Raw genomic sequence first — 14,116 nt, 5'->3', positions numbered from 1 at the left:
AAAATAAAGTGCATGCTTAAAGCTTCGGTCGCATGGGTTTCGTCTGTACCATCTGCTGTGGTGTCGTCTTGGACTTGATGTGCTTGTTCAGATTATCCATTTTGGAGTAATCCTTTCCACACCGGCACTTATAACGCGGCCGCTTGAAATGAGTATCGTAGTGTTTCCTCATATCTCTCTGCCAGGCCATTCGCTTCGGGCACACCGGACAGATCACAGGTGTGCAATGGGTCCTGAAATGCTTCCTGACCAGATCATTAGTCGAGCTGAGTAGTATTTGTAATTTTTGGAAGAGCTCACCTCCTAGCGCCAGGTGTGGAAAATAATGTGTCACATCCAGGCCGAGTACAGAAGTAGACTCCGTACCAGGAGTTTTCATCGTTCCCTAGGGGTATATCCTCCTCTTCAAACTCCGTCTGCGTGGTCTCTTTCCCTTCCTCGACGATGGGAAAGTCAACCGCGTCCTTTGGGCATACCAAGCCAATGAACGAATGTGTTGATACGTTTTGATCGTCAATCACTCTCGAACGATCCGATTCAGTTCCAAACAGGGGGTACTGGCTGTGTCCCGAGCTTCCGCCCTAAAGAGCATTGGATGCACTGGGAGTACCGCAGCCCGCCTGTGGACCGACCGAACCGCCCGCGGGCAATTCTGAGGACATCTGACAGTAGACTTGGTCGGCAGAGAGCGCATCAGCATTGAAGTTCACGTGCTGAGCGGGCTCGGGCTGAAAGCCAGATATGGTCTCCTGCTTGGGATAGTCGTCTTCGGAGAGAGCAGTGAGGAACTCAAATTCCTGGCCTTCGTCAAAGGCCATCTCATCAAGGACTGGCAAATATCAGTAAATCGTTCTTGTAGACGAGTTCTGGGGCGTAGTGCATGTAACCTTGGTCTTTCCCGTCTTCAAAGTAATTCATCATCGCAAACTTCTCCAATCACTTTCCACAACTTCAACTCCTTCCACCTTGCCGAGTGCTGGAGGTGGCTATTTGCGCTATACATCTAAGGCGTTCTTATACCGACTGCTGCAGCCCATATCACGTCTCTGAAGCTGGATTTAACATGAGAAAGCTTGCCTATAAACATGAGATTGAGCCTTTCTTCTGTTGAGGTAAAGAGGGGATAATGTTAAACGTAAATTTGACGAGCAATCAGCAAAGGCTGCTATTGTAGGATTGTGCCAATAGGATTCCCGGCGTATCCCATACTTCCGAGACGCATTGTGTTAATTGAAGTCTCCCAGTAGGCTGCAGACTTCCTGCTCCAATTGGCTGAACTACCTTTCGGTACTTCAAAGTAGCAGAAGTCATGACGTTCACGGGAGTTTCATTTGCAACAGTACTTTGGGTAGGCTAGGACTAGTATGAGCAATGCTACTGTGTATTACATGTGACAGAGATAAGGAGTGCCGACGTTCAGGCCAAGGTTCATCACATGGTCAAAGTCTAAATGCTAGCGGATCGATTTCCGGCAGCCCCGTACTGACTTTCAGAAACGAAGAATATCACCAACATTGAGGACAGAGACCTGTTCTGGAATATTGACGCATGTTGCTAGAACAGAGCGGCTGAGTCGGAAATGGCATTTCGCTTACGCCAAGCCCAAATCGGGCGCAAGAATCATTGCCATATTTCCTCTTAGCAGTTATGTTGATGATCTATAGATTGAAGTCGGACTTGGCTTACATCATAACATGCAAGCAATTTGGTAGATGAAAACAAGGCGGACATCTCCAGCGGGCTTCAGGACACAAAGACTAAACCACATATCATGTCTCTTACTAATGCATGTTCATTGATCATTGCCCTACGGGTATCATCATCGTCACAGGGTCAGGTAGACGTCTATCGGTTCTGGTCAATCCAATCCTGCACCATGCCCCGGTAGTCCATCGGCGTGTAGCTCTCAAACAACTCGGCCCACATGCCGTCCTTCCGCGCCGTCTCCACCCCGACATCGCCGAGCAACATATCCCAATACGGCAATTGATCGAAAACCAGATCCGGATAACACCGACCGTGCCCGTACGGCGCCCTGTGCTGCGCCCACCGCTGGAACAACGCCGTCTCCTCAAAGACGCGGCCCGCGCGGCGGTCGACGTCAAAGTTGGGGATCCCGTTTTCGAAGTACGCCAGCATCCAGAGGCACTGCACCTCGAGGCGCATGATGTTGGCGAGGTTGCTGAAGGCGCCGAGGAAGACGAGAGAGCGGTCGTCGCGAGCGGCGAGGCCTGGGGGAGCGATGCCGCGGTAGAGGCGCCAGGGGGTGTAGGAAACCTCTGCTGACGCACCGGGGTTGAAGGACTTTGTCTTTGAGGATGTGGGGCTTTGGAAAGGGCCGTCTAGGAGGCGTGGGAAGCGCGCGCCGATGGCGGCGTCTGCCTTTGCGTTTGCGTCGTTCCAGAATGCTTCTTGTTTGAGTCCTAGAGATGTGGAGGGGATGCCGAGATCGGAATGGAGAGATGCAGGTTCGAAGTTGATGGTTGGCTTTGCTGAGAAGCCGGTTGATGTGACCAAGAGGTCGGCGGAGATGCTTGAGCCGTCGGTGAAGTGGATATTATGGTCGGATAGGTGATCGATGTCTTCGCGGTAGATTTGGACCGTGCCGTTGCGGACATACTCGAAGAAATCGTCGTCGAAGCTGAGGATACCAGAAGCAGTGCCGTACCTGTGGAAGGAATGGGATTAGTTACCAGGCTATTGACAACCATAATGAGAAGCTAAGCTTACCAGAACATGTTCTGCTCCGGCTGCAGCACCTTCGTCTTCTCGTCCGTCTGGTAGCCGCAATCATTGATCGTGTCGTGACGGATCAACTTCCAAAAAGTCTTGCTCAACACGCGGCCCACGGCGCTTTCATGCAGAAACCGTCTCACCCATGCGAGACCTGAGAAGTCAGGAAACACGCACGGCGACATGAACGCGCAGATTCTCCTAGTCACAAGCCTTTCACGCCAGACCTTGAACGGCCCGAGCTGCGTGAACGCCGGTGCAACCCACACAGGTCCGCGGCCGGAACGACGAATAAGCCACCGGACCTTGTGGCCTGTAGATGCAGCCAAGTGGACGGCGTCGTAGGCAGACTTGCTCCCGCCTAGGACTGCAACGGTCGTGATTTCGGGAGAAGAGAACAGTTCTGCTTTGGGACCAAGATCGGAAGAGTGGATGATGGGAGCGTTGAAGTCTTCGGAGCCGGTGATGTCGGGCATGTGCGGTACGGTGAGAACGCCAGTCGCGACGATGAGCCGTGTGCAGGTCACGGTCTTTGCTTCGCCGTTCTCCTCAACGTCGACATTCCATTGCCCCTCATCTTCTGGGCGAGTCACCCGTACGACCTTTGTGTTCAACTGGATCTTGTCCCAGACGCCAAAGTGCTTTGCGTATGCGACGAGGTACTCATGCATGACCTTGCCAGGAACATGTTCGCCGATCTTGACCCCGAAGCGCTTGGGGTCCATAGGGAAGTCTGAGAAATCGATCGCCGAGACAAGGTTGTTCGTCTTCAGGTTCGGGTAGATCTGCTCTCTCGACCAGACACCACCGACCGAGGCGCGGCCATCAAGGATGAGTATCTCGGCGGCTGGGTCATGCTGAAGGAGTGTCTTTGCAGCGCAGAGTCCGCTGGGACCTGCGCCGATGATGAGGGTATCGATTGTGGGCGCCATGATATCTGGCGATGCGATCCACGACTTGGAAAATATAGGAATCATGAAGATCGACAAAAGAATTGAGGGGAAGGGAGATGATTGCCATTTAAGTTACGACCACTAGGGTGATTGCAGCGTGCCACACGCCACCAGATAATCTCCAAAGGGGAACACGGCGGGAGCGGCGTATCCCCCGACCAGTCGGCAGAGTTTGGGCATCGCTGATCTCCTGAACTCTACCATGGAGATTGTTTTCCAAACAGGCCCAACTGAGTTTAGACAGTCAGCCCTGCCCGGCAAAAATGAGGACTTGGGGTTTAGCGGCACCAACGGCGCGGCGAGGGCTGAAAGTGGTTGTCTGAAGCTAACATCACAGTTGGGATACCTACGTCTGTGGACCAAAGCTATAAGCTGACAAGCCTAATTCCAAGCGGTTGGTCGAATCCAGAGGGGGATCTCGTATGGATACGGAGATTCAAGCTTCCTTAATCTGCGCCATCTTCGGCACTAGAGCTGCCGCTGGGCTCCCACACTAGGTAAGCGAACCACCATGCTGGATCAGCCACGCGACCCAGCAAGGGGAATGGGGACACGACATTAACAGGCAAGAGCATTCTAGAGGGTGAAGCGGCAGATGTTCCTGCGGCATGACAGTGCTTACACGCTGCGTTCCAGGCTCCAGGTAGTGGTCACGCTAGGTGAGGGTGCCGTGGGGCTGGGCCTCTGCGGCTGAGGTGAGACCGTAGAAGAGGATATGAGCGTGGCGTTCCCAGCTTGGAGCTTGGGGCGCCTAGCGCACGCCAACCTCATCTACAAGGAAAAGCTTGGTGTGTTGTCTCAGTGTGGCGGATGGGATGAGGGGGTTCATGCACGTTGAGCTGAGGTGGTGGGACGGCATTTGTCCCCAGCCGGTGAAACTTACACGTTCCTCCTCATTTGATATGGCTGGCGGCGGTTGGATCGTGAACTTCAGCCTGTAGTGTTTCGATCTTAGAAGCTACCATGACTTTAAGTGACTGCCTTTGGGATCCTACGAGTAGCCGAGACTGGCCCTAAGGTACGTGGCCTTTCATTCCTGGCTCTCCTCGAGCCGAAGTCGGGTCTGGACAGACGCAAGCCAAAACGTTACGCCGTTCGCCGAACCTGAGCTAAAAAAGAAATCATCTTTTAGAAAAGGAGAGAAGAAAGGAGGCTGATCACTTGCACGTGTCGTATGGAGTTCCGACGTTAGCTTTCGGATATCCCGCCGCTGGTGGGGGCTTCCTAAACCCCGGGAGCAAATCGCCAAGGGTTATGGTCCGTCAACGCTGTTTAGCCTGAAAATCACAAAGATCTAGATCTAGATTCTTGGTCAGCCTAATGGATGTGTGAACGAGTCAACGAAGCACGCTACCAAGGTCATAACTGCCTGCTGGTGGCAGTCTTGCTCCATCGGGATGGGATAATAGGTTCTCAACGTGTCAGTGAATCCCATCTAGCAGTGAACGTGACGACAAGATGTTTCCACTTCCTCAAGAACGAGAGTCAAATGTCAAATGTTACATTATGTTATTACTCCAGGTACTTTCAGTACTTGATGTTAGCGAGGCGTCTGATCGATGCCCTCGCTACAGCATTAGTATTTTCATCGCCTGCAGGCCGTCCCCGGGCGCCCTCATTTGTACTCGTAGCAGAAAGGACCCCCGTGAATATCCATCATATCAGCAACAATCATATCCTTGCCGAAATTAGGGTAAGACAAGGGATACTGCAGAGTGATATTCTCGTAGGCGGGATTCGTGGTGTAATTGAACGGATAGCCAAATATCACATCCGGGCCGCCGATATCCGTCTTGCGCGCAGGCCAGTCTGCAACATTGCAAGGGTTTATTAGTACTTGCAATTAGTCATAAACAAAAATGCGACTATCCAGTCAGACCGAAAAAGAAGTAGACGTACCTCTACGCTGCCAGTCATTCCAAACCTTATCCAAAGCGCCATGGATGAAGTAGAAGACGGGGTCTCCGGGAGAGGAGTACATGTCAGCACACTAACGGGTGATCACGGGTCAGCCAAGTTGTCAACCAGAAACCATCAGTCTAGCAGGTAATCACGGCTGCTTACATCGCCAACCGCACCGCCAATGCCAATGTGCAAGCCCGCATGCAAAGTCATGCCGCTAACCTGCATGCTATACCCCTGAATGGCCAGGTTGAATTCGGAAAATGTGGCCGCTGCGAGAGTCTTGTCGATGACCTCGTCACTAAGGGCACTCGTGATGATGGGTAGACTGAAATCGCGGCGCAGGCAGTGGGGTGTTGAGGTGACAGATAATCCTTAGCCCGTCAGCATGGCGAGTTTTAAACCCAATCGTCGTCTGAGGCTAGACAACGCAACTTACCAAGGCCCATGGGGACGGTGTGGTTTGCAAATGGTCCTTCCACAATACAGCCTATCCACTCTGTTAGCCAGATGCCACTGTGCCAAGCTCTGGAGTGAAGAAGTTACCGCCGCCGCTTCTGCCCGGGATTGTAATCGGCTTCTGAACCGGGAACTCATCTTTATCGCTCACGTCTTCGATGTATGGTCCGTTGCCTCCGACGCCGTAAACGTTGTCAAATACAGGCGAGTTGACGAAAGTTTCCGCAGTATTGTCTAGGCTGACATCCCAGTACGGAAGTGCGCCGTCATATGAGCATTTGTTGCGTAACTCAGACTCGTACAGGTAAAGCATCCAACGATGCCATCTGAGCACTGTCAGTTGCAACGGACGTCAAACTTGATCCGAGCATTGCACATCTTCTACTCACGGGAGAAATGGACCCTGTCACGATCAACCGTTAGACTTTCCAATTCTAATATAGCCTTACTTTGGCTAAAGCATAGAGGGTAGAACTTACGTTAAAATGCACCTTCTGCGTCATGTAGATATGCATACCCTGGAAATCATCGAAGCGAGACTTTGCCCCAGGCCAAAGATCGTTTCCCTCTGACGGCAGAGCCATTAGGCACTTGACGGAGCGAATGTAATCCAGACGTTGGTCCAGGGACAGCTGCCGCCACTCATGTCTGACGAGAGGGTTGCGGCAACATCCTGAGTGAGTTCCATTCGTAGGAGCGGCAGCGATTCCCTGCAGTTGGAAGCCCGCAAAAGACGCGGCAGCCAAGATAAGTGACGAGAGAGACCACATGGTGGAAGTCTAGATGAAGGCGATAGAGGCCGTTGCGAGAGAGTCGTTGAATGTGAGGCTATCTTCACGCGCGACCAATCATAGGACTCGTCCGATCAATTGGGGATGGACTTCGAGCGAGCTTCTGAGATGGGCATACGCAGCCTTTTGGTAGCAAAGCGCTAGGTCGAGAGGAACCGGATATCAACTTTCACCCCGAGAGATACTGGTCTTGTCGGTCCATGTCGGGCCATGGATCGCGACCCTGGTTGCAGGACACCGGGTTGTGGGATGTAACCTTGCCATCAACTAAGTAGTGGATGTGGCGACGGAGCTTTCGGGAAGCGGTTGAGTTGCAGCTTGCAACTTAGTCGGCCGACCCACCATCAATGTTTATCAGAAATATGATACTCGAAGGATCGCTCGGGCTGTGCCGCAATCCATGGGCCCTTCCTCTGTGCTGGATCGCAAACTTGACTCAGCTTCTCGTCACATGAATTTGAAGAAAAGGTTTCGAATCGCAAATCTTCAACAGAGAAGAATGAAATGGTTTTGCTAAAGGGGCTAAGATGATTCGTCGGTATGTCGGCCGCTCCTCGGGGGAGGACAGCGCCGAATGCTGGAAAAGACGAACATCCTTGCAATCTGCAGGCAAAGGAAAGGAACCTGCAGGATGCTTGCGTTAGTGTGCGGCGTCGAAAGAAGGTTGGTACACTATCCCTGCCAAGGTCTCCGTGAACGTTCGTAGCTGGTTCCCTGTCCAATCGTACGAGCCCCGGGTCACGAAGCTCTCTCCAACCAACTCCGCGTTGCTAATAGCTAGAAATGCCACTTTGACGGGGCTCTCGTGCCTGATGCTGAGTTGACCCCAAAGTCTCAAATACATGGCGACTTCCACAATGCCATAAAGCTTCTCAAGTGAATTAGAGAGGCTTCATGGCAGAAGTTAGGTTTTCAGAATGCAAACTTGCAGTCGTGGCATCAAATCTGGAGTAGCTGTGTTGGTTCGTGGCGTTGGTGGAGCCATCCCGTAGGGACAGTATAAGCGACCCTATCACAACCACAACATGTAGGTAATCGTAAGATGTACACCAAAAGAGCAAGAAAATGTCTGCCGTTTGTTGGTTGTTGACTGTTGGTTGTCGTTGGCAAGGGTTTCTAGATTGGCCTTCCAAGTTCGGTCATCATCTCCGCTCGTTTTCTTTGGAGCCGAACGCAAGGTAACCGGATAAGCTGGCCGATTGGAATGATTTCTGACCATCACTTGGCAGATACGCCTCCATGTTGAAACCGACTGCGTTCTAGTTGGCCCTTCGGAATGTGGGAGAAATAGGCACGGTCTGGGAAGAATCTCCTATGAATTGAGATCTTTATGCCAATGTTCGATGGTTCATGGACATGTTAATATTGATTTGGTGCCACTGAAAATTCTTGGCTAATCCCACAAACCCGGAATCAGTGCCTGTATTGATGAGCTGTTGGTTTTGATCATAATCTCGATGATACTGCAATTCAGACCTGGGTCGTCCTCACTAATTACTTTCTAAGTACCTTATTATTAAAGAAAGTTAATTCTTTCTAAGTTATAAATATAAGAATATAGTTTTAATAAAATAATATAATACCTATTTAGTACTTAAATTAAAATACTTTTTTAAGCTTATTATAAAAAAAAATAATTATATTATTAACTATTTATTATTAAAATCCGTAAGTAATATTATAGTTTTAATTATAATAACTTTATTTATAATAAATAAAAAGTCTAATTATAAGTTTTTTAAAAACCTCTTTTTAAGAACTATAAGAGCCTCTAAGTTAAGTTAAAATACTTATTAAGATATTAATAATTAAACTAACCCCGTAATAATAATATTAATAAAAAACTTAATAAATAATACTAAAAACCTTACTAACGTTAGGTATAATTTATAAAGTATTATAACGTAACTATAGAGTATTATTAATATATCCTATACTAAAAAGGGTATTATTAATATTAATAAGACGGATAGGGCCGTATATAATACTAGCTTATTAATAAGCTATTAAAACTACGATTCTAGCGATCCCTTAACGAGGGAGAGGGTAGAATAGAGGAAAGGATAGGTAAGAAAAGGGTTAAGGTTAAATAGTGCGGAATTCGAGGGCAGGGTAGCGTCTACATGTACTGCGGCAATCCTCTAGTAATGCCACTAATTGCTTTCAAAGCTCTGGTACAGGCAAGTAACGTAGATGCGATTCCGAGAGGATCTGTGGAGAAGAAGATTAGCAGAAGAAGCAGAGCGCCTCGTTCGCACCAGCTCAGGTCATGATATATTGCGCTAGATGCAAAGGCAATTTCACATTCAGATACATGCCAGTAGTGACTCGAAGCGCATTTCATAATTTACCGACGCAGGTACGCATACACCGGATGAGTCGGGTACACGGAGATCCATGTCCGAAGTGCATTCCTCGGTAAATCCTATGGTAGACACAACCAAGTCACATTTCGCGATGTATGTGTGCGGCACGGCGGTGATGAAGAGACTCCTTAGCTTGGTACTTATGCATTAGAAAAATCCCATACCCTGGTACTTGGGCGGCCTGCAGTCTACGCATCTGCTCGATTGCGAATTCTTCCTTTGTTATTCTGGAGTCCAGACATGGTACTCGCTGTTTGAATTCCATTTCTCCTTCTCTTCTGTCCCTTGCCTTTCTTCTGGCGTTTGTCTTCTCTCGCTTTTCGAGTTTGCCCGCGGCTGCAATATCAGCAAGATGGCAGCGACAGCAGCAACCTCACCGCTTCACTTCACGGAATCTCCAGGATATGCTGGGCCCAAGATCTTGCAACTGAATATTGCGCTCATAGTTTGCACTTCTATAATAGTGGGATTGAGACAATATGTCCGCGCTTTCATCGCGAAAGCCTTGGGTTTGGACGACGTCCTGGCATTCCTCGCATGGGTTAGTCGCCACCTCACCGTTTGACTGGATGAAGACGAGTTACTTGGGTCTCTGACTGAGATTTGCGCACATCTAGGCAGTACTGACTTCAGAGTCTGCAATGGATATCTGGCGTGAGTTCATGTAATATCAAAAAAGACGATTCATAACTAATGCCATCTCAGTGGTGCAATATGGAAGTGGCGCGCATCTCAAGTATATCCCGAAGGCTGACTTCACAACATGGTTCGAGGTGAGTCTGAACTGACAAGTCTTCTTTCATCCCTCCAAAGATGCTCATAAGTCTTTTGATTGTAGGGAATTGTCACGAATGGTCTGCTCTACCTCATCGGTACTGGCCTAATGAGACTCTCAATCGTTGCCTTCCTGCCACGCTTGAGCCAAGACAGTATGCATCCAATACGATCTCACTACCAGTATCACTTAAAACCTAATATCATGCACAGGAACCTTCATTATTCTATCCTACACGACGGGATTCTTCGTCATAGCGCAGACACTGGGATGTGTCATCTATCGCTTGACCCAGTGCAGCCCTCTCTCGTACGTCTCTCCTGAGTCACCTGTCATAAGGCCACCAATCTCTGACAGTTGTTCTTCGATAGGCATTTGTGGAAGCCGCCCTTCTTTCCTGGAAAGAACTGTGTCCCGTCCGAATACCAAAACACTATGATGGTGGTGCACCAGATCGTCGGCTTGGTCCTGGACTTCTGCCTCATGGGCTTACCTATCTGGGTGATCTACACCAAGATGCTCTGGTCGAAGAGGGCATTCCAGGTGATATGTGTCTTCAGCGTCGGCATCTTTGTCGTGGCTACTGGCTGCGTTCGTCTGGCAATGATGAAGAAGAGTCAATTTCTCTCTGACCCGTAAGTCTGGCCTTGCAGGCCACTCTGCTAGGAACACCGAGATACACAGCTAAGAACAGTCGCTAGGACGTTTAACATGTCCACGATTGGTATCTGGACCAACCTTGAGGGGCATGTCGGCCTATGGGTCGCGTCCTTCCCAGCACTCCAGCCGCTCATCCGCATCATGTCTTTCAAGCTGGGCTTCCGCAGCAAGCTACAAAGTTACGGAGGAGAGGGGCCATCTGGGACTGGCGGTGGTGGTATGCGTTCCAAGACAGGGCCATGGTTGAGTGTGCCCAGGAGCAAGGCCGGTTACATTCGCAATGGTAGTGGCTCCGACGCCGCTGATAATCACAGCGAACGGGGTCTTGTACCACATTACAAGGGGAACGACGGCACAGAGATGGGCATCATAAATGCGACGGATGGTAAGGTATCAAGGATCCAGAAACAAGTTGAGGTTGAAGTCAGAGTGGACAAGGCGTTGGCTCGGAGCGAACGGCCGACTTACACATCTGGACAGGGTTCCAAGAGTTGGATCTCAACGGCGACATAAGAGAGAGATCATGTCAATGCTATCACGCAAAGCCTGCCGATTCATGGAGTAACAAATCGTGTAAAAACTATTGCATTCAAATGGGTATATTTAAACTGCGGATGTTCTCTGAACCGGCCAAACTTCCAAGATCACATGTGTAACTCAGGCGCGGCGCACCTCTCATGGCTGCCTGTCAATCTGAAGCCACTTACATACCTCTGCTGACTTCTGAATCGTAGTAAATGGATCCAAGCCAGAGTTTCACACAATTCTTACATAGATGAATAGGTGTAACAGAGAGGGCCACTCAGGGTGTCCATGTAATCCTTGACAACGGGTTCGACGTCGACGAGTTCCAAAACGGGCATGGTATCTGTGATGGAGGCGGAGATGGTCTTGTCCGCGTTGTTGAAGCCTGCGTAATCGGCGAGGCGGGTAGCGTTACGGCCTTGCCACTGCGAAGGAAATTAGATACTGCATCTTGTGTAATTCCGCTCAGCTGTGTGCGGGACTTACCTTGGCCCAGGCACGGTCAACATTGCCGTGGTGGAGGAAAAAGAGAGGCTCGTTGGGCGAGGTGGCGGGACCCATGTCGCCAAAGATGATGCTGTGAACTGCAAGTCTGTCAGCATGACCGAAGTTAAGTAAGAAAAGAGATGACATACTCTGCGCATGCGGCAGTCCCTCGAGCATGGAGACCATATCGGGGAACCTGTCGAAACCGTAGATGGTGCTCATGGTCCTCGAGTTGTATGCTCCCGCCTGCATATCACCAATAATAGGATCGCCATTCGCGTCATTACCCTCGCCGCCGTTGAACTCGCGCGTGAAGCAGTGCAGTCGGTTTCCGGGCGTGTTCATATCAGGCCACCCCATAGCCAATGTCAAATTCGTGTTGGCAAACGGACCGTCGACGACGCACCGCTGAAAGCCCGGCACGTCGCTACTTGTGCGCTTGCCATCGCCACCGAAGCCAGTGACGGGATCGAAGACGGGGGAGTGCTGCGTATCGAGCGCGTCGGCGTCGATGCTCCAGTCCCAGTAGGGCTGCGTTCCCTTGAAGCCGCACTCGGACCGGAGGAGATCCTCGTGTAGCTTGACGTACCAGCGGTGCCAGGGCAGGAAGTTTGCGACAAAGTGGATGTCGGTGTTGAGAGCGAAGTGGGTGTAGACAAGGTCGTCCATGCGCGTTGTGACGGCGTCGATGGCGGCGTATTTGGCTTTGGGGAGGTTGCGGAGGCACACGGCGGCGCGGATATACTCTGCTTTCTCGGCTGTGGTGAGTTCACGCCATTCTTTGCGGACCTCTGGGTTTGTGCAGGTGGTGTCTGCGCGAGGGATTGCGGTTGCGGCGGCCGTTGCTGCGAGGGAGAAGAGGGCGAGGAGCGAGCTGGACAGCATCGTGGAGTGAAGGGATGGTTGAACGAGTGACGGATGGGTTGATTTGTAACGAAGGACGGCCCAAGCCACGAGCCGATAGGAGATGTGAGGATGGCGATAAAGCGAATACGTTTGACAACTGGTCAGAAGGTGGAGGAGAAGCCCGCATCGTGGCCATGACCACCTCTTATGTCTGCTGTCCTACGAGATGCCCTGCTTTGAGGCGGGTCCCTCCGCCTAGTCTTGGTCCCTACGTAGTGGATAATATGGATGCCGTTGCTCTAACTTCGGTGTTGACCCATGCGGTCCGGCTCTGATGTCACACGGCGGCCCGTTCTACGCTCTTGGCATGTTCGTGTTCAAAATGCGGCTCGTCAACCAAAGTAGACGTCCGGGATGTTCCTCTATTTCCCCGCGCTAGAATCAGCCAACCCCTTTCTGATGCCTTGGCATGTTCGTGTTCGCCTGCAAGGAGACTAACCGATGGGACTGGCTTCGGTTTCTTGACCCGAAAACTTGGTCGATTCGTGTTCCGCCGTTCTTCTCCCTGTTGAGAACCCACTAGGGTGTGGAAGCATAAACGGGATAAGATTGTGACTAGGATGAGGCGGATGGAGCTACTCCATACTAATGTCGTATTAATAGCCCATGGGGCCCCACGTTAAATCTCTGTCCTGGGAAGCCGATGACCATGCTAAGGTACCTAGGAATTAAACGCGTTTAAAAGGCATTTTGAATGGCACACGTACCAAAGCTTGAGTACAGACTAGTATGGGGGGATTTCTTGCGGCGACCTGAAGAAATTTAGAACCTCTGTCTCAACTACCTTACTTTGCACCGAGTTCGTGCGGACATGGTGCTAACTGGCTACGGTCAATACAAGTTGCTTCTCGAGTGGAATCAACACAACTAGCTTCAGAATTCTCCAGCGAGAAAGCTTGCCTAGACGAAAACTACATTAGTTGCTAGCCGAAGTTAACCATTAGGCCGGCCATGCCGTTATATATGCGCAGTCATGAGGTTCGGGAAGTCTTCCACGAAGGCCCCGGGTGAGCCGAGATTGGATATGTGGCGGAGGGCTTGTCTTGCTGGTGAGGCGGTGCTGTCCGTGCATGCCCACTAAGACTTAGGTTGCATTAGTCATATGTTAGTTACTTAACTTGTCAACCTAGTCGAAGACAGCAAAGTTCGCCTGCTCGTGTAATGTCGGTGAAACTTCAAAAAAATTCAGACAATGTCAAAAACATACAACACCAGGTATTCGCTGGTCGTCACCGACCCAACTACTAATCCGGCCCTCATTGGCTTATCTATGGGAGAGCGAACGGGATCCCGAGTTTTCCAATGGGTATGGTCGTATGTGACAGACTGCACGAAACTGACGGTGAACAAATCAAGCATATCGCACCAACGCTCGCAGAGAAGACCACAGTCGCGAGTTGCCCTTTGGATCAAAACATCATCATCTGCTGCCAATATCACACACAGGATTTGATTTGATTTGATTGATTCCTACTCGGTTTTGGCCGCTTTAGTCAGCAGCTATGCCCGGATAGCGGGGTTTGGCCAACAGCCGACGCGCTCCGGACGTTAATCCGCAGC

The 14,116-nt window shown here is 50.5% G+C and overlaps 6 protein-coding genes across 6 annotated transcripts; 1 reads left to right on the top strand and 5 right to left on the bottom strand.

The window, feature by feature from the left end:
* Window positions 1-16: 16 nt before the first annotated feature.
* On the bottom strand, window positions 17-443 carry CABS01_05362 (uncharacterized protein; the record flags this gene model as incomplete). Its single annotated transcript, XM_060538732.1, has 2 exons — window positions 17-245; window positions 301-443. Coding segments are annotated over 2 exons (372 nt in total), but the record flags the coding sequence as incomplete, so codon positions are not given.
* A 138-nt stretch (window positions 444-581) lies between these two features.
* On the bottom strand, window positions 582-818 carry CABS01_05361 (uncharacterized protein; the record flags this gene model as incomplete). The annotated part of the gene is made up of 1 exon (XM_060538731.1): window positions 582-818. The coding sequence occupies one exon, from the start codon at window positions 816-818 to the stop codon at window positions 582-584; it is 237 nt and encodes a 78-aa protein (XP_060404993.1).
* A 1,027-nt stretch (window positions 819-1,845) lies between these two features.
* Window positions 1,846-3,665, bottom strand: CABS01_05360 (cofactor FMO1 FAD enzyme; the record flags this gene model as incomplete). Its single annotated transcript, XM_060538730.1, has 2 exons — window positions 1,846-2,668; window positions 2,731-3,665. 2 exons carry the CDS (start codon window positions 3,663-3,665, stop codon window positions 1,846-1,848), a joined length of 1,758 nt encoding a protein of 585 aa, XP_060404992.1.
* A 1,636-nt stretch (window positions 3,666-5,301) lies between these two features.
* Window positions 5,302-6,817, bottom strand: CABS01_05359 (uncharacterized protein; the record flags this gene model as incomplete). Its single annotated transcript, XM_060538729.1, has 7 exons — window positions 5,302-5,495; window positions 5,586-5,676; window positions 5,751-5,962; window positions 6,028-6,078; window positions 6,135-6,373; window positions 6,437-6,450; window positions 6,527-6,817. The coding sequence occupies 7 exons, from the start codon at window positions 6,815-6,817 to the stop codon at window positions 5,302-5,304; spliced, it is 1,092 nt and encodes a 363-aa protein (XP_060404991.1).
* Window positions 6,818-9,556: 2,739 nt separating this feature from the next.
* Window positions 9,557-11,152, top strand: CABS01_05358 (uncharacterized protein; the record flags this gene model as incomplete). Its single annotated transcript, XM_060538728.1, has 7 exons — window positions 9,557-9,745; window positions 9,822-9,858; window positions 9,910-9,977; window positions 10,043-10,133; window positions 10,192-10,288; window positions 10,351-10,614; window positions 10,681-11,152. The coding sequence occupies 7 exons, from the start codon at window positions 9,557-9,559 to the stop codon at window positions 11,150-11,152; spliced, it is 1,218 nt and encodes a 405-aa protein (XP_060404990.1).
* Window positions 11,153-11,406: 254 nt separating this feature from the next.
* Window positions 11,407-12,535, bottom strand: CABS01_05357 (uncharacterized protein; the record flags this gene model as incomplete). The annotated part of the gene is made up of 3 exons (XM_060538727.1): window positions 11,407-11,589; window positions 11,651-11,748; window positions 11,800-12,535. The coding sequence occupies 3 exons, from the start codon at window positions 12,533-12,535 to the stop codon at window positions 11,407-11,409; spliced, it is 1,017 nt and encodes a 338-aa protein (XP_060404989.1).
* Between the last annotated feature and the right edge of the window lie 1,581 nt (window positions 12,536-14,116).

The sequence above is a fragment of the Colletotrichum abscissum genome (genome assembly GCF_030869225.1).
Source record: "Colletotrichum abscissum strain IMI 504890 chromosome Unknown Scaffold_11.1, whole genome shotgun sequence".
NCBI classification, from domain to species: domain Eukaryota; kingdom Fungi; phylum Ascomycota; class Sordariomycetes; order Glomerellales; family Glomerellaceae; genus Colletotrichum; species Colletotrichum abscissum.
The sequence above is the reverse complement of the archived record's forward strand: the minus strand, read 5'-3'. Positions and strand labels throughout refer to the sequence as shown.